We start from the raw sequence: 26,415 nt of genomic DNA on the forward strand, positions 1-26,415 counted from the left end.
CGGTCTGCAGTCGTGCCCCGGCTCTGACACTTTCCGTTGTGGGGGGAAACATGTGCTGAGCCTGGGCCCGCGCTCCGCCTGGATCTGTCCGCATCCATTACTCACCCTTTCACACATTCTCATTCTCTGAGCGCTGGCACTTCCTTCCATTGTTCGGAAGTTTATTAATAACCGATATAACAATGAGGATGCCAGCTCTCTGACCTCTCCCCACGGAGGGGTGATCTGATCGGCCGCAGCCAGCTGTATTATGGCCGTGGCTGTGTTTGGCTCAAAACACGCTGCCTCGCGCTGGGAGCGATCGCATTGTTTTGGGGGTTGTTTGGGCTTTAAAAATGTAAGCCCAGACTTCAGTCTTTCTCCTTTCTTTCTTGCTCTCACTCCATCTCCTCCCTGGTGTGTCTCTCTCTAGCCTCTTAGAGATCCCTGTTACCAGCCCCACCCCCTCTCCTTTTGGGTCTAGGGATGAGCAGGATTCCAGGGGCTTTAATCTTGGTCATAAGCTCAGTGCTTTGCAGGCGGGCACAGCCCTGCAGGCTCAACCAGGGGACAGGGCCTCCTCCGGGCAGTGTTCATACTGGACTGTGTAACCAGTGAGGGCTGAGAAATCTCCTTCTGTGGAATGGCTATTTCTGGGCTTGCTTGAGTGGGTTGTGCCGGAGTCAAAACTAAGAACAGGGGGAACAGTTGCCCCTCTCTGATCTCATTTGGGGGGGAGCCCAATTAAGTCATTTACAGTGATCTGTTTCTGCTAAAGGGATAGCTCTACCGGGACGCCTGGGTGGCTCAGCGGTTGGGCACCTGCCTTTGGCTCAGGGCATGATCCTGGAGTCTTGGGATCAAGTCCCACATCGGGCTCCCTGCATGGAGCCTGCTTCTCCCTCTGCCTATGTCTCTGCCTCTCTCTAATGAATAAATAAATAAAATCTTAAAAAAAAAAAAAAGGAATAGCTCTACCTAGTAAAGAGAACCAGAACAGAGTAACCATGTACAACCTAAGTGACCTCCTCTCCAATGATGAAATTTTAAACATTGAAAAATAAATAAATACCACTGTTGAATTCTTGTAGGCATCGCTCTCTTCCCATCTCGGCTAGCCCTCTTGTTTTTTGTTTCTTTTTTTAAGATTTATTTATTTATTCATGAGAGACACAGAGAGGCAGAGACACAGGCAGAGGGAGAAGCAGGCTCCTTGCAGGGAGCCTGATGTGGGACTCGATCCCGGATCCCAAGATCACGACCTGAGCGGAAGGCAGATGCTCAACTGCTGAGCCACCCAGGGATCCCATCAGCTAACCCTCTTTATTCACGAGAGACACAGAGAGGGAGGCAGAGACATAGGCAGAGAGAGAAGCCAGCTCCCTCAGGGAAGCCTAATACAGGGCTTGATCCCAGGACCCTGCCATCACGACCTGAGCCAAAGGCAGACAGTCAACCAGTGAGCCATCCAGACACCCCTTAGCTAACCCTCTTGATACTACAATGGAATTAAGAGTCTGGGAGCTAGAAGGATAAAGCCTCCTCATTCCACAGTAAATGAAAGGGAATCCATATGAGTTGCTCAAAAATGGTAGTTTCAACTAGAGATTGTACTTTGTATTTTTACTAGACGCTGCTGCTAATTTTTGTAACCGACTGTTCATCCTCTGCCCCCAGTGATATTTGTCCTCTTCATCCATTGGCAAAAGCGCCAACTGAGCAATGAAGCAGCCACACTGGAGAGCTCCTGCAGAGACCCCTCCCCACTCTCGGGGGTGCTGCTTTTGCACAGAGCCTCCACTTCACCACTCTTTCAAGTGAACCATCTAATTTTTATAATTTCTGAGCCTGATGAGAAGTCGTCCAGGCATGCATTTTTCATGTTAAGAATCGCATTTAATTCTCGGAGACGGTCTCCCGAGATCACACGTTTATCTCAAAATCTACAATGTGACATTATTTCGCAGGGTCTCTTAGGACATCTTTTATGTAAGGAACTTATAATTGAGGATTTGTAAGGGAAATAAATGTCTCTTCATCATAACAAAGAGTTCAAACTTTTCCCTCCTGTTTACTCCTGAGGCGTCTGCCAGAACTTTTCCTTACAGCTTTTGCAGATCTGCTGGGAATATGCTGCTGCTGGTGGGCTTTTTTGGGTTTTTTTTGTTGTTGTTTTTCCCTGAAGGCTGAAACAGATTGTCATTTCCTTCCCTTACTTTTAGGACAACAGATTTCTTTCTTCTTTGGGGATACTGTTTGTTTCAAATTTCCCCTCTTTTCAAAGAGGAAAGCACCCCTTCTGTCTTCTGAGATCAGTGGGCTAGTCACCAGTGTTCCATCTGTGTAAAAACAGATGAGCCACAGTTCCTGACAACATTCTCTTCATAGGATGCGTACTCATATCCGGTGCTGCCGAGGGTCTTTGGAAAAATTGGCACAAATTCTCCATCACAGCTGAATGAGGAGCTCTTCCCATGTGTTTGCCGGCTGGAGGGGCCCTGGTGTCCCCCCGCCACCTCGCCCACCCACATCCTGCCCCAGGCACCCGGCTGCCCACGGGGTAAAGTCTGGAGTTTCCCAGCCTGGAAATAAGAGGCTTTTTCCCCAGAGGCAGCCCAGCAGGTTTTCAGTACATCTCTACCAGTAACACCTACAGCTCCGGTACCGTAGGATCCGTAGTTCTTTCAAAAGATGTCCAGATGCGTGCTGAAAGGGACTTTCTGACCTTGAGCACATTGGTCAGAAACTCTGGCTTGTGGCCTAATGGGTCAGGAAAGGTCTGCTCTGAGGTCAGGTTTTTTTTCTCCTCTTCCCCCACCTAAATTAATCGCAAAATTATCAGTGACCTATTTCTAGAAAACCCTTCAGATTCCAGATTGACACATAATAATAAAATCGCCCAAGACGAAAGATTTTATTTTCAAACCTGGCATCAGGCAAACAGATGGTTCCTAAGCAAGCAGCAGGAGGGTTTCCTAGAGCGTGAATCTGACCACGCTCTGCTTCCTGGCGGTAAAACGCCCAGAGCACCTCCACTCATCAGAGGAGAGGTGACCATCAAGGTGACCCTCAGGTGGGGGCTCCCTCTTGTATGCTGCTCCCTCTTTGTGCAGGTAACACTGCTCATCTCCTGCCTCTTCCTGGTAGGCAGCTTTGCACCCACCCCACCCCCCCAGGCTCTCTGAGGGCGAGGCCCAGGTCTGGTCACCTGTCTGTTCCACCCCACCTGGCTCACAGAGGCTCTGTTGGCTCATCTGAAGGACCCCTCGGCTCCTCCTCCTCCTTCCTTCCCCCTGCATCATAATCCACGCAGGCCGTGGACAGAGAGTCGAGGCATGAAAGGCAGACACGATCGCACACCGCGTGGTTTTTCACTCTGGCAACCCACCGGCGACCCAGACAAGACAAAGTTCCTGCTCCCGTCGTGCCCTTTCCGTTCTGGGTGCGGGACAGACCACACAGAGCCGCCCCACTGGAATCCCAGCTCTGCCTCCCTGAGTCCCAGTGACCTCTTCTGTGAAAACGAGGGTAATGTTTTCGTGAAGGCTACGTGAACTGGGACGTGGGCAGCTCCTATCAGGAGTCTAGGAAAACTCACTTCCCCTGTTTCCTCCCAAGCATCCTGAGGGCACAGGGCTGTGGCCATGTGAGCCTTCCACCTGCTTCCTTGTGTCTTGCTTGCCCACTCACTAGTCTTCCTCTTTTACTTCATGGGTTCCCTGAAATTGGGGTGCCAACCCCCCATAAAGGCCAGGCACACTGTTGAGTACAAAAAACTTCGGCTTCCCATGCATGTAGCATTCACCAGGTTCTGACTCTCTTTGGGCATCTCTGAGGCGTGACGTCATGAGTTCCCCCAGCTTCTGAGGAAGTCCTGTTTTCATTCCTGTACTTGAGGGGAGGGATCAGAGGCCAGGAGAGGTGGTGTCCTGTTGCCAAATCCCTGCAGCTAGTGCGTCCCAGAGCCGGGACACAAGCCCAGACCTGCTGACTCTAAACCACTGGTTTGTAGACTTCTGCCTCAGGAGGCTGTGAGCCAGCATGTTTTCCCAAGAACATTCACCCCACTCCTCCTGTAAACATGGTGCTGCGTAAAACTTTGAAAGACAACTGAGTATTAATGAATTACTTATATCTTTCCAAAATGCTCACATCAGCCCTGTTTTCCCTTTGGCTCCTGCTCGGATTCATCATGTGTAGACAGTCCTTTCCAAACAGCACTTGGCTACTGTTTTGTCAAGTATAAATTTTGAAGTCTTGCTCCTCTGATCCAGCAGAGAGGTTCCATCCATCTTCCTGCTTCATTAATCCCAAAGACAGCCCAGATGAACCTCTTTTTAAAAAAATTTTTGAACCTCTTTTTTTTAGCATCCAAACTTACACACACGTGCTTTGGTCTGTTGATAAGGTGGAGAGGTTAAATCTTTTCAGCCCTGGTTGATAATTAGACATTTCCTTCCAGCTTGAGGCAAACTACCCCAGTAACTGGGGGTAGGACCAGAGTTAGTAGGGTGCTTGTCTTTTCTGGAAGTGGGGATGGTACAGAGGAGGGAAACTTACACTGTATGTAACACTTGTAACGTTAACAGCAAGGGTTGCCAGAGGCAAGAAGGAGCTACCTAAGTAAGCTGTTTATTAATTAATACATCCTCCAGATTTGGGAGCATCTTGGAGGTTGGTTAATTGGTCTTTTTCCATATAGGGACATCATGGCTCCAAGAGTTGTGACCCAAGGTCTTATACTGATCAATAGCACATATATCACAGAAAGTCAGGTCCCTTCCCTGTCCATCACTGTTCCTCTCAGAGGTAGCAGATTTACAACTTTTTCGATTTCCAAGAGACTGAACTTACAACCCCACAGTGGTCTTGCACATGCCAAGGCATGCATGTGTTCAAGTAACCAGAAATGGATAAACCAGAGCAACGGTGAACTTCTATACCTTTCACCAAGTCCACGTACTGATGTGAAATGATTTCTCCATCCCGAATCATTTCTTATTCACGGATCTTTAGTTCGTAAGACTCCTGTTAACTTGAGGCCCTTCCCTGATTGAGTTTCTTCCTGGAGTCATTCTTTGTCACTTCAGGGTAACCGTGAAACAGTGTCTCCTGATTCTAGGCCCTCTTGCTGACCTCCCTTGTATGTGTCTGCCACGATGGTCCAGGGATCCCAAGCACACCTGCAGGGGCTGTAGGAAGCCACCTTGACATTCTCATGATACCCCTGGGGCTCATTCTCCTGATGCCCCTGAGCTTCTCTCTGTGGAACTGGTAGCAGAGCACTGCTGCTGGGCACTCGGTCACCTCTTCTGTGGCCACCATGTTTGCCTGATTGCAAGTAATGGCCCCCCAGCCTCAGAACCCTTCCCCCAGTGCCCTGGATTTCCTTTCCAAAGGAAAGGAAATCAAAAGCACTGGGGAACCTCTTTTCAAATGGATAAACAGGTGAATGCAGAGCCGCCCTAAGCTTGAGGAAGGGGGGGGGGGGGCAGCCAGAACCCCTGAATCTCTGTGACCTTGATCCAACCCTCATGCACAGCAGCTCCAAAAGAATAATTGCAAACTCAGGCATTCAAGAAACAGTTTGAAAATACTGCCTTTGTACACTGAATTGCAGAGTGAGGTCTTTTCTTGAGCAGCAAGGAGGAGGTAGTATCAATGGTCTCTTTCTTTCCAATTCTGCTGTGTGTGTGTGTTTCACTCCTATTAAATCTACAGTGGATCTTGACCATTTACCTATTCCAGGCACAGTGATAAGTGTTGTATCTCATTTAGCCTTCACAGCATTTTAAGGAGGACAGATCATGTGCCCAAAGTCACACAACTAACTAGTGGGTGGTGTAGAGTTCATCAAAACCAGACTGTTTTGCCTCTACTCACCATCCAGTTACTGCTAAAAACAAAAACAAAAAAAAACAAAAACAAAAACAAAAAATCTGCATGGCCAGGCCAACTCAGGTACTTTGTAAAAATTTAACTTGGTACCCGGCACTACATTCCTCATGAGGCAATTTCCAGAATAAAGGTATGAACTGGAGCCAGCCAGTATTCGTGGTTTCAGATGCAGAAAGGGCCTCTTAAGCCATCCCACTCTGTCTTATGTGGGTTTGGTAGTTAGACTAATTATTATAAATAATAATAATTTAAGTAGCACTAATGAACCTTATAATTCAGCACTAAACCTTTGTGCTTTGCCTCCCAGACTTGAATGTTCTTGTGATATCTGCCATTCTGGAACATAGTGAATCCTTAGGCTCAATAAATCATCATTTTCTATTGAGAGGTTAGGCAGGGATGAAAGGGAGAGCAATAGATTTTTCACTTGAGCTACAAATCCTTTAATCTTCCTTCTCAGGTCCAGTTTTCTCCAGGCCTGTTTTTTAGATCTAAAGTCTGACTTCTTCCCCACATTATGTTACATCATTATTAATGCTTTAGATTAGGACAGAGAGAACCCCATTATGTGTTCCTGTGTCTTCCATTTTGATGGATGACTGTGGCTAAGAGAACCTGATGCAAAGTGATTGAGCCGTGGGACCTCAGATGGGTGTAAACTAGAGATAGTTGAGGGGTGATAGGCACAGGGTAACTGACCTACAGAAGTAGGAAATCTGAGCCACATGGGAAGGGGAGCCAGTGATGTGTTGCATGACTATAACACCATCCGGGCTTAATGTCTGACAACCATGAGGTCACGGGAGCCTTAGTAAGAGTCAAGCTTTTATTTGAGTTTGCTATTGAATTTGGAATCCTGCAACTGAGCTTGACAAAATCTGGGGAAGAGCTACAAAAATTAGTAAAAGTTTGGAAGGCAGGTTTTATAACACATAGGTACTCATGGGTACTAGATTTCTTTACCAAGATGAGCTATGGCTTAACTGTAGCATCCAAGTGTATGAGTGATGACATTTTATGTGTTTGTTCAAGGTAATATTTATTAGCTATTGCAGAGGCATGAAGATGGTATGTTCCTGCAGTGGTACATACTCTCTATTTCAAGCTAAGATGGGCTGGGGGAGAAAAAGTAAAAAGCCCACGTTGGAGTCAAAATGTGCTTACCCATTGAGACTTTATTGAGTATTAGGGTTCTAGAAGCCTAATTGCATGGCAAGAGACTGTTCAAAGACTGAAGGAGAAGAATAGTGTATTTAGGGGGATGGTTTGAGTATAACAGAGGTTTTTGATGCAAAAGCACAGAAGACTTTCTAGCCTTAGGATTCTGGGATGGCTTCATTATCATCAGAAGAGACAAAATACTTGAGGCTGGCAGTTCTTTTTTTTTTTTTAAAAAAGATTATTTATTCATTAGAGACACAGAGAGAGAGGCAGAGACCTAGGCAGAGGGAGAAGCAGGCTCCCTGAGGTGAGCCTGATGCAGGACTCCATCCCAGGACTCTGGAATCACAACCTGAGCTAAAGGCAGTTGCTCAACCACTCACCCACCCTGGGTCTGGCAGTTCTGATTGCATTGTTCTCATCTGGCATGTGATCACTGAATTGTCCCAAGATGTTTCATACAGAAATACAGTTCCCACTGGAATTTTTCCTGAGATTGCAACAATTCTCTTGTTTAATTCCTGGAGAATGGACATCTGTACAATGTCAGGCTTCCAATCCATGACCATGGTATACCTCTCTATTTTTTTTTTAGGGTTTTAATGTTTCTCAGTAGGATATTAGAGTTTTCACTGTAGAGATCTTACACATCTTTCACTAGCAAAATCCCCAGGTATTTGATGGTGGTTGTTGCTGTTGTAAGTGGCATCATCATCTGAACCCCTTGAATGCACACCCGGTAATACCCATCCATGTCCATGGGCATGAGAAGCAAAGTAATAATCAGCTTCTCCTTTCCTATGGCATCAGTGGCCTTGTCAGAACCTATCAAGATAAAAATGTGTAATAGCTTCACTGCTGGAAACCCACTTCAGGATCCAAACACTGCAGCCCGGAAAGTGTTCTTTTAGTCCAATCTAAATTCCTCCAGTTGGCATTCTAGCTTATTTTCCTTTTGTATTTGGTTCACAGCTTGCCTTCCACCAAGAGTTCATATCTAGCAGTCTGCTGCTTGAATCATCATGCAGATATTTCCACCCTGACTGGTAAAATATGTATAACTTTCATCAGGAGGATATTTGCTCATGATACAATATGAAGTTAAAAATATATATAATGAAAATCAAATTTTATTTTTAAAATATATGTGCTTAGATAAAAAGGTCAAGAGAAAATACATAGCAATGGTTATCTCTAGGGGACTTATGTGTGGACTATTTTTCTACATGTCTCCATTTTCAAAATTTTTATGACAAGCCTGCATCATCTTTGAAGTAAGCCAAAAATGAGCATTCTTAAGTGGAAAAAAGAAAGTTAAAACTATGTATTCAAATGACTGACTTGAATTTTACTTTCCCCTTCATTGTGTAAAGCCTATTTCAATGCCCTAGTGAAATCAAAACAGGTATGCCACATAACTTCAGATAATCAAGAAAGAGAAACTTCTTTTTTGGGCATGTAAATTTTCCTGCCAGTCCTCCAAGTAGCTATAAATTCCACTAGGTGCCAAGAATTCGCTCCTTGCGCCTGGGCCCCTGCAGCACCTGCTTTGTGTCTCCCTCCCCGGATTCCTGGGTAGGTCCCACCTCCAAGTGTGGGCTCCAGTGAGGCTGTCAGAGGCCCAGATATATGTCTCCCATCTGTTTCTCCAGTAACCCCACTGTTTATTGACAGGTTCTCAGGAATCTGATAGCTCTCAATCGGCCAAGAAAGATATGCTGGCTGCCTTGAAATCCAGGCAGGAAGCTCTGGAGGAAACGCTCCGCCAGCGACTGGAAGAACTGAAGAAACTCTGTCTTCGAGAAGCTGTAAGCAGTTCACATTTCACTTACGCACGCGCGTGTATGTGTGTGTGTGTGTGTATGTGTGGTTCTCTGTCTCTTTTTTTTTTTTTAAGATTTTATTTATTTATTCATGAGAGACACGGAGAGAGAGGCAGAGACCTAGGGAGAGGGAGAAGCAGACTCCCTGCACAGAGCCTGATGCAGGACTCCATCCCAGGACCCTGGGTTCATGCCCTGAGCCAAAGGCAGATGCTCAATCACTGAGCCACCCAGGTGCCCTTTGCCCTCTGTCACCACATATTTATGAAAAGCAAAGGTGGGCTTACACAGAGAGCATAAGCAAGAGACAGGACCTCTCCTGAAGCGCAGATGGGGGAGACTCCAACCCCTCTGGCGTGCCTTGTCGTTAACAGCAGTGAACCATAATGAAACATAAGGACAGCAGTTAGAGTGGCTCCACCCAAATCCTCAAAGGGACCCCACTGGAGACCAAATGACAAGTAGTAATGGCAGTCCCTTCTGTGTGCGTCATGCACCATAGGTGATAAAGTGTCTCTCCCTGTAGGATTACCTCCTTGGATATACTGGCTTGCCACCATCTTCCTAAAATTGGAGCCTGATTTTATTATCATGGTGGCTTTTGTTTCTCTTGAGGATATTTCCCGTTGGTCTTGGGGCATCCTATGTGGAAGCTTCAGTGGGGATCTTCAAGGAAACCAAGGTTTTGCTTGATATTTAATCCCCTTCACAACTCATAATCTGGTGTGTCTTCCCCCTTTTTAGTTTTTATTTTTTTAAAGATTTTTATTTATTTATTCATGACAGACACAGAGAGAGAGAGAGAGGCAGAGACACAGACAGAGGGAGAAGCAGGCTCCATGCAGGGAGCCCGATGTGGGACCCTATCCCGGGTTTCCAGGACACACCCTGGGCTGAAGGGGGCACTAAACCGCTGAGCCACGGGGGCTGCCCATCCCCCCCCCACTTTTTAAAATGAAGTCACAGCCTACTGGTCTTTTAAATTTTATGTAAAGCAAGTCTTCCTCAAGCCTCTGTATAGGCTAGTCTCATGTTTCCTTGGGATTCAGATGCTGTGGCCCATCACTGTCTGCAGTTGCTGGAACGTCACTTCTTACTTTCTCCTGTTCATCCGGTGACTGTTAGCATGTTCGAACAGTTGATTTTCTTAACGCAACACACATGACCTGCGTGGGTGGTGTACGCACATGGATGCGGTGGGCTGGGAGCCCTCTGTGCCCTGCATTACCGAGAGCTCTGTTGGTAAACAGTTCAGAATGGGAAGCAAAAGAGGTTCTGGGGCCGAGTTGAGGAGTGGATTACCCTATCCCCCACCCCTCCCTTCTCCCTCCCCCCCCATGCCCCCAGGGCTTGCCCCAGGAAGAATGAAACAAGGGGCTATAGAATGAGATCGCATTACATTTCAACTCGGCTTAATTAGGCTCTGGGTTGATTTAAACCGGAGCCTGCCGCAAAGCAGACCCACATGGGCACAAATCCGCTGCAAAGCTTGGGAAAGCAGCTGGCCTGGCCAGGGGATGTGCTCTGTGGTACTCCTACCATTAGCAGCCTTTTCGTGAAGAATATGCTGAAAGCATTGAAAAAATATGGGCTTGGGTGTCTGCATTTAATAATTTGTAAAGCCTGGTTTTGTTGTTCACAAAGGAAACATCCCTAAACCCAGCAGGGACTCAGCATCAGAAAATTGGAGAAACATGTCAGGGCAAGGTTAGCATGCATTATCAAGGTCTCCCCGTCTCTCTCAAAATAAAAGCAAAATAAGGAAAACAAAGCTCCCACTTCTTGGAGTGTCGGCACCAGAAAACCGAGCTTGAGTGGAAGAAGTAGCCTCTCTCAGGGAAGTGGGCCCGGGGGGCTGCGGATTGCTTCTGTGCTTGCTCAGCCAGGCGCAAGAGAACTTTCTCGGTGACTGTTCTGCTCTTTCTCTGGGGCACCCATGCCGTGCACCCTCTGCTCAGTATCAAGAAGTGCTGTTTGTGGGCGGGAATGGGGGGGAATGGGGCGGAATGGGGCGGCCCAACTGCAGCAGAGGGAGCTGAGCCGCAGCAGAGTGTGAGCAAGGTGGGAGCAGAAGGCGGCAGGCACCTGAGAGCTCTGGTTACCTGTGAAATCAGATGAAATATGGGGAATCCAGGCTGGACTCAAATACCTTCAAGCCGATGATGAAAAATCCGTAGGCTCATTTTTTTAAAATGTAGTTTGTTTCAAAACCACAGACACTTTAGAGTTACAAGTCAGTGGTCGTGTGGACGGACGTGTGGACGGACGTGCGGCGCCCTCCTATAGGTTCGGAGCAGACAGGAGAGGCCTGACAATATAAAATCCTCAGTGTGCAGTGTTACTGATAGACCAGCTTTTAGGGGCGTGGATAAAAGTCTTACAGAATAAGCACGTAACTACTTTGGAGACATTTGAACCAGGTTTTATTAAAAACCGGGAAGAAAATTGCAGAGTGTTTCATCCTCCAGAGTTGGCCGTTAGGTCCTGAAATGCGTACACTAGGGAGGAAAACAAGCCCAAGAGTTCATTTCCTGGTGGCCTGAACACAGAAGGAAAGAGGCCCAGGAGAATGAGGCGTGGGTGTGCTTGCGCGTGCCAGTTGCACTTGTGCACACGCGCTCTCTCTCACACACACACCACACATGTGCATATATCCATACCCAATGCGTGCATGCACACACACCAGTGCATACACGTTACATACTCAATGCATGCATCCATCTTAGTGCACACACACTCCATTGTGCACACATAGCATGGGGAAAGGCCAGATCCTTCCTCATTTTTTGTTGTTTTTTTTTTTAAAGATTGTATTTATTTATTCATGAGAGACAGAGACAGAGAGAGAGACAGAGACAGGCAGAAGGAGAAGCAGGCTCCATGCAGGGGGCTCAATGTGGGACTCAATCCTGGGACTCCAGGATCACACCCTGGGCCAAAGGGAGGTGCTCAACCTCTGAGCTACCCAGGCGTCCTCAGATCCTTCCTCCTATTAGAAGGGGAGTGAACATTAGGAGTCTACGTCTGGGCTTTCTCACCCACCAGACACTCGTACTGGGCTGCGTTCTGACCAGACTTCAGTGTCTGCCAGGATCGGAGTCACTGCAGTGATCCATCAACAAAATTCACTGTCATTATATTCACACAATTAGATTTCGGAGAGCTGAAAATACGCAACATTTTTTAATGGCCCTGTCAATAAAATGGATTATATTTTCAGTTTCTACTGAAACTGTGTGATTTGTATACATGTAATATTTTTTAAGCTCAGCCTGCCCCTAGTCTGAGCGGACGAATTATTTATATTCAATTTCTAATTTATATAATTTGCACCTTTCTTGGCTTTGCTGTTTAGATACCATTCCTCCTAAGAACACTCACTTGAAGGGCATTTTAAACTGAGATATTTGCGAGGGACTACCTGATGCAGTGAAAAGAGCACAGAAACTGTGAAGACCAGAGATGTCATGTTGGCTCTGCCCCTTCCTGGCTGTGTGGCCCCACCTGGCACATAGCAGGCACAGGGGATCACTGGGGATGTTAACCAATGAGTGAGACTTGGGTTCTATGATGAAAGCCAATAATTTTATTCACCCAAAAGAAATTCACTTTGGGAGAAATTTCGAAGCATATCTGTTCCCGTAAAGAAAGGACTGCTCTCATACTGTTTTAGAGAAATGTGGGGCGCCTGGGTGGCTCAGTCAGTTAAGTGTCTACCTTTGGCTCAGGTTATGATTCCAGGGTCCTGGGAAATGTACATTAGGCTCCTTGCTCTGTAGAGAGCCTGCTTCTCCCTCTGCCTCTGCCTCTTCCTCCATCTCTCATGAATAAATAAATAAGATCTTTAAAAAAGAGAGAAGTGAAATTGCATTTCAGGAACACTGAGGTGTGTTGCTAAAGGTGATGATTTCAAACCTGTGCATTGCATCTGTGCTTTGAAGCGCCTGCATGGGCACGCATGCGTCCCAGAAACCTGATCTCTGTCCTCATGCTGTTGCACACATGCAGGAGCTGACAGGCAAACTGCCCGTTGAATATCCCTTGGATCCAGGGGAGGAACCACCCATTGTTCGAAGAAGAATTGGGACAGCCTTCAAGCTGGATGAACAGAAAATCCTGCCCAAAGGAGAGGTGTGTCCTGTGTGCTGTTGTTGGATTCTCTCACATTAGCCATATTTCTCCCATATGTTGGGGCTTCCAGGGTTTTCTGTAACAGTTGTCTTCATTCTACTCGATGCCAAACACCATTTCCCTTTCCTCCCCAGGATCCTCCCTTCTACCTTTTAAGTTGGCTGGTCAGCCAGCATGGGGCTCCCCTTGGTAGGATGCATTAGCTCGAGTTCGTAAGCATCTGGATTTCCATGGAAGTTGCTTGTCTAACACGATTGGCCTGTCACAAGGGGCTGCGTTAAGCTTGGGAGAACATCCCAACGACACTCCTGTGTACCTATCTTTTTAATGGCTTCCCAGCTCTCTGTTACTTAGAGCCCAGCATGACGTGGAAGAAAACAGACAAAGGAGAAAGAAAACTCAGGCCATGCCAGCAGGTGCAGGGATGCCGCAGGCTGGGGGAAAGACAGCAGGGCCTGCCCTCAGTGGCCTTCCCTTCACCTTGCTGCTAAAATTGCTGCCAGAGGAAGAGCGAGCTGCTGGGCCTTCCTGAGGTCATCTGTCTGCATTTGGAGGAGCCCCTGAAGCCTTGCTCATTTATCCTCTTTGACACTAAATGTTGGTGGGGGATGGGGTGGAGACAGGCTCCCCACCCCCAGCCCCCTCACTGCCTCTGTTTCTCCTGGGAACGCACTTGGCTTCCCTGTCCACACAGCAGGCGGCCATCTGGACAGCCAGGCCCTCCGGCGGCCTGGTGCCTGTCTGGCTAGGGAGCGAGCCATGGTCCTGGGCTCCCACGCCAGGTCAGGTCGCGGGCCAGGGCTCTCTAAGCGCCGGGAACAGCTGCTCGTGGCAGTTAGGCCTCACAGACCAGCCTTTGTCCTTGGTGGCTTGTTTGTTTCCCGACCCCGGGCGGGAATCCATCTCCGTGTCCTTCTCCCTCTGGAGAACGAGTGCAGCCAGCGATCGAAGGACCTGGAAGGAGTTTATCATCTCCTAAGCAGTTCTGTGTAATCTCCACGCTGCCCCTCCTCCTGGGCCCCTGTTCCCCTCAGGCCTGAGATGCTCAAACAGAAATGAATCCGGCCAAGAGTACTGCTCGGTGGAGGCTCCCGACCTGGGACGTGCTGCCCCGAGGCAAGCCTTTTCTTCGGGCCGTGAGCTGGGAAGATCTGTCCCTTCCCACCGACTTGGTGATGGGCTCCCACGTGGTTAGGTCCATTCCTGTCAGGTTTTGCATGGCTCTGGGTCCCCTAGGGTGAGGGTAGGTGTGGCCTCCCCTGCGGGCCTTGCTAGCCTCTGGGCTGGTGCTGGAACGGAGCCTCTGATGGAGCTGCAGAGAGGGGCAGCCTGCGGCCCACCCCGGTTCCTCTGCCCGTCCGGTTCCTCTACAGCCTCATTTCTCCCAGGACCAAAACTGTGCGAGGGCATGTTACCCATCTGCTCCTTTGGGCCGAAGTAAGGGTCAGGGCTGCAGGGAGGTGCCAAGGGGAGGACAGAGATGCCGTGAAGCAGATCCAGGAATGGGGGCCAGGCGCCTCCAACCCCCCCATCCATGCCTCGCAGCCCAGTGCTGCTGGGAACGGCAGGATGAGGATGGTGGGAGCTTGCAGAGAGGCTTCCAGAAGAGATCCTGGTGAGTGGGGTACGTCCCACCACAAAGGGCTCAAAATACAAGAGACAGAGGGCACGTGTGGGAGGGTGGGGTGTCACGCACGTGGGAGCTGCCTGCTGCCAAACCCACAGAAGCCTGCTCTGGAAGTGATGGTGCATCTTCTGCCCAAGATGGCAAGGAGACACCAACCAGAGGGGCTCTGATTTCCACGGGGGTTTGGTCTTCATGAACCTTGCTGTGGAGACCAAGGAGATGAAGCCAAGTGACCCTGCCTCCGGCCCGCAGCAGGGAGCTCTGTTTCTCCGTGATGCTGCTCATACAGTGACCAGCACTTGTCTCCTGAACATAACGGGCCAAGGGCCTTGAAAGTGGGAGTGCCCAGGGCCTGGCCACCAGAGATTTGAGGGAAAGGGCCATTGCAGGGTCAGGCAGGGTCGGGGCTAGGTACTGGGAGTGCTGGGTTCCTAGTATGTGTGTCTCCCAAAGAGCAGGGCGTGCTCGCCTGGGGTCAGGGACAGAGATGGAGAGGACGGTGCCTCCCTTAGCATCCCCCTAAATGTAAGTCCCATCTCCCCGTCCCACAGGAAGCCGAGTTGGAACGCCTGGAAAGAGAGTTTGCCATTCAATCCCAGATTACAGAGGCTGCCCGCCGCCTGGCCAGTGACCCCAACGTCAGCAAAAAACTGAAGAAACAAAGGAAAACCTCTTATCTGAATGCACTGAAGAAGCTGCAGGAGATTGAAAATGCCATCAACGAGAACCGCATCAAGTCTGGGAAGAAACCCACGCAGAGGGCTTCCCTGATCATCGCTGGTCAGTGCTAAGCCCGCCCCCCCTCCCAGGGACAGTACCCCCCCCACACACAAGGGGCCTTGGGGGCCAGCACCGGCCCCGGGAGCGAGTCCAAAGCTGGTGCCCTGCGGACCTGAGCAAGCTGCTTAGCTACCCTGGGCCTGCTTTTTATTTATTTTTTAGTCCGTAAAGTGAAGCTAATAAGGCCTGATACCAAATGAGAGCAGTAAGGGGTGCACAGGTCCACAAAGGGGGGTTTTACAGGTGGAACTGTCCTGATCCCTACTTACTGCCCCCTGGGAGAGCCTGCAGCCCTGAGCTCTAGGCTGCTTCTCCACCCTCAGCAGCACTTGGGCTGAGCTAAGGTGCCAGCTCAGCCAAGCTGGAGTTGTCCAGGCTCTGACCTCCCCAGGGACCTGATCACCCAGCATCTGGATGGCTGGGGTCCACGGCAAGCCGGCACTCCCACTGAGCCTCTGTCCTCAGACACACCAGTTCCCAGGGTACCTGTCCCAAATCTGAAGCCAGGGAGGACTGGGCCGCCCCACTCTGTCTAGACCCCTGAGCCAGGTCAGCAGGGGTTAGGAATTTGGGCGATTGTATTTAGTAAACACCTCTAAAAGGAAATAGCCCCGAATCCTCCAACAGCATCAAGTTCCCCAAACGGTTACAATCCTTTTTTCCTGTTTAGCAAACTCCTTAGAATGTATGTCAAGTATTCTTTCGTAGTTTATACATTTAAAACGCTTTTGCTCTAAGAAGGTCAAAAGTGGAATAGAAGTTACCAGGGGTTAGGAGAGGCGGAGTGGGAAGTTAGTATTTGAGGGGTACAGGTTCTGATTGGAAAAATGGAAAAGTTGCAGAGACAGATGGCGGTGATGGCTGTGCAACATTGCAAATAATCCTTAATGCCACTGAACGGCTGTCAGTACGCCCAGTACGGCTGACAGTGGCTAAAATGGTAAATTTATGTTGTGTATACATTACCTCGATAATCTATATAATTATATAATACATAAATACATATACAAAAAATATAATACATATAATAAATACAAAATACATATAATACATAAAATATAATTGTGCCACCTTAAAACGTGGGCACGCTATACTAGAAGCCATGCTGTAGTGGAAACTCCAAGATGCTAAAGTTAAGGCTCTCTATCCCCTACATGCTCACAGTCCACCAAACCAGAGAGACCATTAAAAAATCCTTTCCCTCTAGGAAATTTGGAATAACTGTCTTTCCCCATCCTGCTCTTTTGTCCTTGGCCAAGACTTTGTCACTCTGTCGCCCACTTCCTAACAGAACTGCGGCCAGCCAACTCCTGTCTGCATGCTGCTCCTTTGGGACCTCCCTGTGGCCCCTCGAAGGCCGTTGGGGCGTCCTGGCTCTGCGAGAGCATTCCAACAGGGTCACCAGAGCCAAGTTTGGGAGAGGGGCCCCTCAGGGCCACACCTGTCCCTGGTCCCTCGTCCCTGGTCAGCCACAGAAGAGCCCGCCTCCCCAGCCCGCCCAGTGAGAGCTGTCCTGTGAACCCTGCCACCAGAGTCTGTGGTCCCATCCAGATTTGCAGCCTTTTTTTTTTTTAACTACTCAAGAATATACCTTCTTTATTCTGCTCCCTCCTTGAAAGATTTTTTTATTTTTTATTATTTATTTTTTTGAAAGAATTTTTTTAAAGATTTTATTTACTTATTCATGAGAGACACAGAGAGAGGCAGGCTACCTATAGGGAGCCCAACATAGAACTCGATCCCAGGACCCCAGGATCACGACCTGAGCCAAAGGCAGATACTCAACGACTGAGCCACCCAGGCGTCCCTAAAATGTCTCTGCCGCACTTGAATTAGAGGAATAACCCCAGTTCTTCTTAGTTCCTTAGTTCCTTGGCGTCTTATCTCTTGAGATAAAACTTGGAACTTCACGCCTGGCACCTTTTGCTCATTTTACCGGGAGAGCAGAGCAACTGCAGACAAACCACGCCACCCTAGCTGGGCCTCAGTTTCCCCAGATATTAAAGGGGGAGGATTATTTTACTGACTCCCTCTTGGGTGTGTCCCCATGGTTCACCAGTATCTATAAAAATCAGCTTTGCAGAGAGAGAGGCTGTACTTAGCAGGTTGTTTTCACGACGAATGACTGAAGAAGTTTATGGAGAGGACGTTTATTGCCATAAGAGCAAAGCCAAGTTCCTCACCTAGTTTCGCATGTAGAGAAAGAGCAGTTCAGTAGTTCCTTTGGTTCAGTGGGAACGTGCCCTGAGACTGGGCCAGGACGCTGATGGGCTGAACCGGGCCAGGCGGCCTTTATCCTGGCTTTCTAGCCCCTCAGCACTGTGGGGCCCTGTAAGACAAGGGTGTCGACGCAGACGCTGGGCCACAGCGCAGCATCAGGCCTCGGGGATGACCAGCGCCCCACCCCAGGGACCCCAGAGAAATGCCAAGCGGCTTGTTGACTGTATTTCATGCGTTCTTTCATCTCAGAAAGAGGAAGACGTGGGATGGTCCCAAACGCATGATCGTCACAGGCTGGACGGTGTCTGGGGGATGTGCTAATAAACTCATAGGCTTTTGCGTTTTGCCTCCTCAGATGGAAACATTGCCAGTGAAGACAGTTCCCTCTCAGATGCACTCGTGCTAGAGGATGGTAGGTTGTCCGTTTCCTGACTCAGAACTCGGGCCCAGGCCGAACAGGGATTAAGGTGTGCGCAGTCGGGCCTGGCCTGGTGGCAAGGCAAGAGCAGGCCGAGGTGGGGGCCGGGTGCCCCGCGAGCCCCTTGCCCCAGACGTCAGCTTCTGTCTGTCCGAACCTGAGTGTTTCCAGTGGCCCACGGGGAGGGGCTGAGGTGACCGTCCGTGAGCGCTGGTGTGTGGTGTGGTTGCCACAACCACGTCTGTGACTAAACACCACACACGGTTTCCTTTAGAGTCTCCGTCGTTTCTGGAGGAAAGACGTGGACTCTGGTTGGATCACAAGTCAGAGATTGAAGCCTCCTAGGAAAGCCTGGGGGTGGCCGGAGGAACACCGGGCCTCCCCATCTTCCTGAGAAATAGCAAAGACCAAAGGGAAGGGTGTCCTTCTAGATTGCTGGTCAGGCCTTGAAATTGTCTATTTTCCATTGACCTCTGAAAACCCAGCAGTTATTGGGATATTTTCTTGGGAAATTCTGAGAAAAATAGAATCGATCCCCCACACCTCTGCACCCGCCCCCAGGCCACCACCACCTCACACGGGGGTAGAAAGGATTCCAGACACAGGACCATCTCTGAGAACATTCCTGTGGGTTTAAGCCAAAACTTGGGAGGCCAGGACATTAATCACATGGAAATATATTAAGTGGCAGTTAATTTTTTTGCCCTTTGGGGAACCCTCGTGTGGGCAGTGCTAAGTGGCTGTTCAGACAGAAAACATAAACCAGTCTACCCAACCCAGAGTCTGGATGATCGTGGCAAAGCTAATAATAGGGGCTATTGATGTGGGGAGAGGCTGGCAGGGTATTTACCCAGCGGCCTTGGCCTTGCTCTTAGCAATCAGGTCATAACCATTGTTAGCTTCGTTACATGGGTGGGGAGGGGAGGGAGCATGGCTGCAGAATAGGGAGAGGTGGTTTTTTTTTTTTTTTTTTTTAAGATTTTGTTTATTCATGAGAGATACAGAGAGAGGCAGAGACACAGGCAGAGGGAGAAGCAGGCTCCCCGCGGGGAGCCCGATGCGGGACTCGATCCCAGGACCCCAGGATCACGACCTGAGCTGAAAGCAGATGCTCAACCACTGAGCCATCCAGCCATCCCCAGGAATTTTGACTATGGGAGATCCAGCCCCAGTTTGGGGCTCTGGGGATGGCGGTTTCTCCAAAGGCAGGAACTAGAATGATTTAGTGAGAAGAGAAGACCAAGAGGAGAGTTGGGGGAGGTGTATATTGTTGGCAGCGGAGAGGAGTCCTCCTTGGCCTTGAGTCCCCAGACCCCCACGCCCCCTGCAGGCTTGCCCCTTGTTGGGGGGGGGGGGGCTCTTTCCTTCACTGATTACCGTGGGGAGGTGGGGGGTTGGAATGGAGAATTAGGCCGAGAGAAGAATCCTGGTGGGAAACGGATCGGGGGCCAAGTGGAAGGTGGTTGGAGGTTTTGCGGTTTGCTTCTGTGAAGTATTTCACAAGGAAATACTTCACGCTCCCCCGTCCGCCTTCACAAGGAACCCTGAATTGTTCCTCCCTCCCTCCCCCTGCCCTCTCCTGCTCCCTCACTCCCCGCCTGCCCACCACCGGGTTCTCCACACTGTGGACCTTCCCCTAGCCCCTGCCAGGTGGCTGGGCCTCGGAAAGGATTTTCATCCTGACACGTCTGGGCTTCCGAAGTTTCAATGTCTTCTTAGGCCCTTCAGACCAAAGCCCCATTCCTCAGCATGAAGCGCCCCCCATCAGCTGGGCTGCCCAGCTCATCTTGGGGGGCGCAGCAGGTCAGCCCCAGCACCCCGACTCTGTTCCTCCTCCCCAGCCACTGCCCCAGCTGGCCTGGGCTCTCCCCCGCGTCCCCTCCGCGCCCCCCACCGCTGAACTCCCCTCGGCACCCGGCGGGCTGGACTGTGGGTCCCGCAGGGAACAAGCTCCTTCCACTCAGTATGTGTAGCCTGGCTCCTTCCTGCAGGACCTAGGGCTGGTCCAGGGGGAATCTCGGGAGCACGACCCAATACAGGCGCGAGGAAAGAGCCATACCCGGGCCCCCCACAGATACTTCCGCTCGCACGTCCACTTGGCTTCCCCTGTTCTAACGAGTGTTTGTTGAGCACCTGCTGGGGGCCGGCCGGCCTCCTAGGAAATGAAGGAAACAGTCCTCGGGAGCTGCAGGTCCCCAGAGCACCTTAGGCGCTCCTGTCTCCGGAGAGACGCCGTGACAGTGTTACAGGGACCACGTTCTGCTCTTGGCTCCAGCTGTAGCTCCTCAGAAGGGAACCTTCTCTCCCCAGCGAGGGCCGCTCGAGGCGGGGGTTTGGTTCTGGTTCCACCTGTCGTGGCAAGCGGGGAAGCCGTGGCTTGCTCTGGCCCAGGCCGGGGGCGAGGGGGCACCTGCCGGACTGCAGGGGTGAGGGGTGGGGGGACGGGCAGGGCTGTCTGCGTCGGTGGGGGGGACCCTCGCTCAGTTCGTCTCTCTCCATCTCTGTGCAGAAGACTCTCAGGTCACCAGCACACTGTCCCCCTTACAGTCTCCTCACAAGGGACTCCCTCCTCGGCCACCGTCACACAACAGGCCCCCCCCTCCGCAGTCCCTGGAGGGGCTCCGGCAGATGCACTATCCCCGCAACGACTATGACAAGTCCCCCATAAAGCCCAAAATGTGGAGCGAGTCCTCCTTGGATGAGCCTTACGAGAAGGTCAAGAAACGTTCCTCCCACGGCCATTCCAGGTGAGCCGGGTCGGCGAGGGCCCCCGAGGTCACAGGACAAGCAAGCAGGGGTGGCCCACGGGAGGGCGCCCGGGCCCCGCTCACGGCCACCCCGAGGGCGCGGCCCCCCAGCCGCAGATGGGGCGTGGGGGCCCCCCCGGGAGCTGCTGTGCGATGACGCGGGAGTTAAGGAGGAAGCCTGGGCAGCGCCACCCCAAATGGCAAGGGACAGACCCCTCGTAGGAGCCCCGACGTGGCTCGGGACCCTGCACCCCCCCCCCCCCCCCAGGTTCGGGCCTGGCTGAGAGGGCGGCGGGTTTCTGCCCATTTCTCTGTTTTTCTCCTTCCCTTTCGCTACGCCCTGTCAAGCTCCCAGTGGCTGGCGGGGCACGTAAATATTTGTTGGCTGCAAAACGGAAACCAACCGTGGTCAAGGGCAGGGGCTTCACAGGACGGTCCCACTGCCTGCTGGGGACAGGCTGATGAGGCTGTGGTCTCCCGCCACCCTGGGATCGGGCATGCCCCGCGCCCGGCTCCGGGGGTGACGCTGAGTAGCCCCGCAGGAACCCGAGGGAGAGGCGGGCTGTCCCCGGGGAAGAGGGCCGGTTTCGTCCGGCGGTGACCAGCCCGGTGTCCTCTGGTTTGCAGCAGCCACAAACGCTTTCCCAGCACGGGGAGCTGCGCCGAAGCCGGAGGGGGCAGCAGCTCCCTGCAGAACAGCCCCATCCGCAGCCTCCCGCACTGGAACTCCCAGTCCAGCATGCCGTCCACACCAGACCTGCGGGTCCGGAGTCCCCACTACGTTCATTCCACGAGGTGAGTCCCCCCACACCAGGCCGTTGGGCCACCTCCCTCCCTGGACCGGACGTCCAGGCCCCCGACTGGCCCAAAGGACTGGGGAGCTAGTGGGGTGGGTTCCCGTTAAATCGAAGCAGGATGGAAACCCCAGCCAGCAGCGGAAGCCCACGTTAGGTGAGACCTGTTCTTATCCTGGTGTCCGTGTCCGGTGAGCACCAAGAAACGCCTGGAGAACCCCCAGGCTTCTGGAGGCAGCGGGCACGGAGTGAGCTTCCCCCCCTCCTTTTTTTTTAGAATTTTATTTATTTATTTTTTTAATAATTTTTATGTTTTTTTTTAAGATTTTATTTATTTATTCATGAGAGACACAGAGAGAAAGAGAGGCAGAGACACAGGCAGAGGGAGAAGCAGGCTCCATGCAGGGAGCCCCATGTGGGACTCGATCCCGGGTCTCCAGGATCACACCTCAGGCTGCAGGCGGCGCTAAGCCACTGCGCCACAGGGGCCACCCTTTTTTTTTAAATTTTAAAGATTTGTTGGAAGTTTGTGTATTTAAGCAATCTCTACACCAAATGTGGGGCTTGAACTCACAGAGCCAGCCAGGCGCCCCCCACAGAGGGAGCTTTCCTAACCAAGGCGAAGGCAGGCCGGGCCAGCCAGGTAGCAGGGAGGCCTCTGGAACCAGGAGATCTTCACTCTGTCGTCCTCATGTATCTTCCCACCGGTGCCTCAGTTTATCCTGGATTTTTTTTTTTTAATTTTTATTTATTTATGATAGTCACACAGAGAGAGAGAGAGGCAGAGACACAGGCAGAGGGAGAAGCAGGCTCCATGCACCAGGAGCCCGATGTGGGATTCGATCCTGGGTCTCCAGGATCGCGCCCTGGGCCAAAGGCAGGCGCTAAACCGCTGCGCCACCCAGGGATCCCTATCCTGGATTTTTTAATGCCTCAAGGTGTGAAACCATTGAAGGGCAAAAGGAACAGGCAAAAGTGAGGCTGTGAATCACACCTTCATTTTCTGAAAAGAGCCCACACCAAAGCTGTCATTCTGTTTTATCAAAAACTGTGATTGCACAGGACTGGCTCAAAGCATGGATTTATATAGGATAAGATTGGGTTCTGCAGGCAAGGCTGTCCCCTTCACCCTTTCATGCAACACATACTTATCAAGTGCTCTGAGGTGCCAGGTACCACCGGCGAGGCTAGAGCAGTGGACAAAGCTGTCAGCCGAGTGTTTTGGTGGAGGGAGTCATGAGAAAGAACAATATATGTCAAGTGATAATAAGTACAGAGGAAAAAAAATAAAAATGAACAGGGCAGGGGCCACACTGTGGAAAGACAGACTCTGTTAGGTGGAAGCATCAGGGACATTTGAGCAGAGACCAGAATGGATGGGGTGGCAAGTTCGGAGGCTGTTATCAGGCAACAGCAGGATCAGAGAGCGTCAGAGGCAGGCGTGCACTTGGCCTATTCCCAGGAGGCCAGGAGGAGGTAGGACCAGGGAGGAAACTGAGGCCCGAGTCCTGGGGTGCCCCTGTCTGTGGACTCTGTTCTACCATGAGTGACAGCAGGAACTCCCCTCCTCCGGGCCTTGGCCAGGGGGGCTGCCCTGACTTTCACGGGTGTCTAAGCACTGTCCCCACCCCCCACCATGACCCAGGTGGATGTTTGGAGTGGGGACTGGTGGGGGGGATTATAGAGAAGCAGGGGGCTGTTAAGTAGTTGCATCAGTCATTGTGAAGTACTCGTGTTCTAGCCGCCTTCCTTTTTAGAGTTTCAGGGGAATGGAAATCCATTTTATGTGAGTTTCATAATAGTATTTGGTGAATGCTGTGAAGTGCCCTCTGCGGGACTGTTTTTTATGATCTACAAAAAAAAGGGGGGGGGCGGCATTTCACCTGATTTGAGACAATACCAGAGTAGGATTCTTGTGGTTCTCCAGAATCCCTTTCCAGCATTAAAAAACAGGCCAGGCTACTGGTGTCTGGTTTTTTTTTTTTTTATTTTTTTTTTTTTTTTTTTTTATTTATGATACTCACACACACACACACACAGAGAGGCAGAGACACGGGCAGAGGGAGAAGCAGGCTCCATGCACCGGGAGCCTGACGTGGGACTCGATCCCGGGTCTCCAGGATCGCGCCCTGGGCCAAAGGCAGGCGCCAAACCGCTGCGCCACCCAGGGATCCCTTTTTTTGAAGATTTTTATCAATTCATGAGAGACCCAGAGAGGCAGAGACCCAGGCAGAGGGAGAAGCGGGCTCCCCGCGGGGATCCCAGGACCCCGGGATCACAGCCTGAGCCCAAGGCGGATGCGCCATCGCCGAGCCCCCCGGGGCCCTACTGGCGCGCGTTTTCGGGGACACCCTTCGGTGGGTGCGGTGTTGTGTCGGGCCCCCGGTCGCGGCCAGGCGGACCCCCCCGCCCCCCCGCCCCCCGTGTTCTGGTGGCGACAGCAGGCCGCACGCGGGCTCCCGGGCAGCGCCGCCCCTCCGGGTCTCCGGGTCTCCGGGTCTCCGGGTCTCGGGGCCCCCGGGGCCCCCCCACCCACGCGCCGCGCCGCGCCGTCTCCCCGCAGGTCGGTGGACCTCAGCCCCACGCGGCTGCACAGCCTCGCCCTGCACTTTAGGCACCGGAGCTCCAGCTTGGAGTCCCAGGGCAAGCTCCTGGGCTCGGAGAACGACACGGGGAGCCCCGACTTCTACACCCCACGGACTCGCAGCAGCAACGGCTCGGACCCCATGGACGACTGCTCGTCCTGCACCAGCCACTCGAGCTCCGAGCACTACTACCCGGCGCAGATGAACGCCAACTACTCCACGCTGGCCGAGGACTCGCCGTCCAAGGCGCGCGCGCGGCAGCGGCAGCGGCAGCGGGCGGCGGGCGCGCTGGGGGCGGCGAACTCGGGCAGCATGCCCAACCTGGCGGCGCGCGGCGCGGGCGGCGGCGTGTACCTGCACAGCCAGAGCCAGCCCAGCTCGCAGTACCGCATCAAGGAGTACCCGCTGTACGTGGAGGGCGGCGCCACGCCCGTGGTGGTGCGCAGCCTGGAGAGCGACCAGGAGGGCCACTACAGCGTCAAGGCGCAGTTCAAGACGTCCAGCTCCTACACGGCGGGCGGCCTGTTCAGGGAGAGCTGGCGCGGCGGCGACGAGGGCGACCCGGGCCGCCTGACGCCGTCGCGCTCGCAGATCCTGCGGACTCCGTCGCTGGGCCGCGAGGCCGCGCACGACAAGGGCCGCGCCGCCGTGTCGGACGAGCTGCGCCAGTGGTACCAGCGCTCGGCCGCCGCGCACCGCGAGCACAGCCGCCTGTCGCACACCAGCTCCACGTCCTCGGACAGCGGCTCCCAGTACAGCACCTCCTCCCAGAGCACCTTCGTGGCGCACAGCAGGGTCACCCGCATGCCCCAGATGTGCAAGGCCACGTCAGGTGAGCGCCGGGAGCCCCCGGGCGGGGCAGCGCGGGCCACGGCGCCCCCCTCGGCTCGGCCCGCGAGGTCGGGGCGCCCGGCGGGGACCTCGGGACCTCGGGGCCGCGGGGCCCCAGCTGCGCCCAGGTCCCATCGCGGTGGCGTTGGGAGGGGCCGGGAGCAATCTGTGCAGGGTGCTGGGGGTGCTTTCGGGTCCCTGACACCGCCGCCTCTTCACACTTTGCTCACCTAATTAAGGGGGCCACCTTTTCGCCGCGTGCTAGAGTAGTGAGCGGGCGCCAGGATGTAAGAGTGAAAATGCACACCACCGCCCTTTGCTCCGGAGCCACTTCCCCTTTCCAGTCCCTCTCTGGGAAACAGCAGTGGTGACAGAGGTGACCCGCAGGGCTCTCAGCAGGCGCACGGAGAGGGAACCAGCGGCCAGGAGCTCAGACGTGACCGTAGGAAAGGAAGGGGAGGATGTTCAGACGTAATAAAAGGATTTTTATCGTTTTATTTTTATTTATTTATTTATTTTTTACTTTTAAAGATTTTGTTTATGTGGGAGAAAGAGAGCATAAGTGGGAGGAGGGGCCAGAGGGAGAGGGAGAAGCAGGGAGCCGGATGTGGGGCTCCATCCCAGGACCCTGAGACCATGACCTGCACCAAAGGCAGATACTTAACTGACCGAGCCACTCAGGCACCCCAGTAAAATGATCTTTTTTTTAAAGATTTTTTTTTTTTTTAATTTATTTACTCATGAGACACACACACAGAGAGGCAGAGACCCAGGCAGAGGGAGAAGCAGGCTCCATGCAGGGAGCCCGACATGGGACTCGATCCCGGGACTCCAGGTTCACACCCAGGGCCAAAGACAGGCGCTAAACCGCTGAGCCACCCAGGGATCCCCCAGTAAAATGCTTTTTAAGAATAGAAGAATAACATGAGTAGCAAACAGAAGGAACTCTGAGTCAGGGCCTTACCTGAGACGGGAGAAAGTTAGGTGAAGGTCAAGACTGGGGGGAGGGCAGAAAAGGGGGTTCACCCTCTGAGGAACTGGAGGGACCTGAAATGAATGGGACAAAGAGGCAGGACGGGCTGGCTGCCCGGGTGCACCAGACCTCTGGGCCCCTGCCTTTCGTCCCCGTCGACTCCCTTACTGTGGCCCACTGGCCAAATGACAGGTTCCAGGTATGAGACTAAAAGTGATTTGGGCAACCATGAGACAACCATGGACTTGAGGTCCTAGAGCCTTCTCCGTGTCCCTCCTCGGTCTCATAAGCCCAGAGAATTGTGCCCTGGACTTCCCAGGGGGACCTTGAAAGGAACGGATGAACGCATCACCCGAACCAAAGAGCAGGAGCCTCCCTCACGGCGTCAGGAGCCGCAGCTGGCCGGCGGGCGCAGGGGTGCTTCTGTTCTGTCGCCGTTGCAGCCCTG

At 52.2% G+C, this 26,415-nt stretch overlaps 1 protein-coding gene across 17 annotated transcripts in view; it reads left to right on the plus strand.

Moving 5' to 3' along the window:
* FRMD4A (FERM domain containing 4A) overlaps window positions 1–26,415 on the plus strand; it is a 751,487-nt gene that overhangs the window by 704,768 nt on the left and 20,304 nt on the right. For 14 of the 17 annotated variants that reach the window (XM_049100487.1, XM_035713659.2, XM_035713663.2 and 11 more), the window contains 7 exons: window positions 8,713–8,846; window positions 12,870–12,992; window positions 15,171–15,399; window positions 17,975–18,031; window positions 20,547–20,784; window positions 21,412–21,579; window positions 24,142–24,995. In XM_049100487.1, the coding sequence (XP_048956444.1) occupies window positions 8,713–8,846; window positions 12,870–12,992; window positions 15,171–15,399; window positions 17,975–18,031; window positions 20,547–20,784; window positions 21,412–21,579; window positions 24,142–24,995 (1,803 nt within the window). Of the gene's footprint in view, window positions 1–8,712; window positions 8,847–12,869; window positions 12,993–15,170; window positions 15,400–17,974; window positions 18,032–20,546; window positions 20,785–21,411; window positions 21,580–24,141; window positions 24,996–25,233; window positions 25,492–26,415 lie in introns of those variants that run through there. The other 3 variants (XM_049100508.1, XM_049100475.1, XM_049100494.1) reach the window with 3 other exon arrangements.

Source organism: Canis lupus, chromosome 2 (assembly GCF_003254725.2).
Source record: "Canis lupus dingo isolate Sandy chromosome 2, ASM325472v2, whole genome shotgun sequence".
Lineage (NCBI taxonomy): Eukaryota > Metazoa > Chordata > Mammalia > Carnivora > Canidae > Canis > Canis lupus.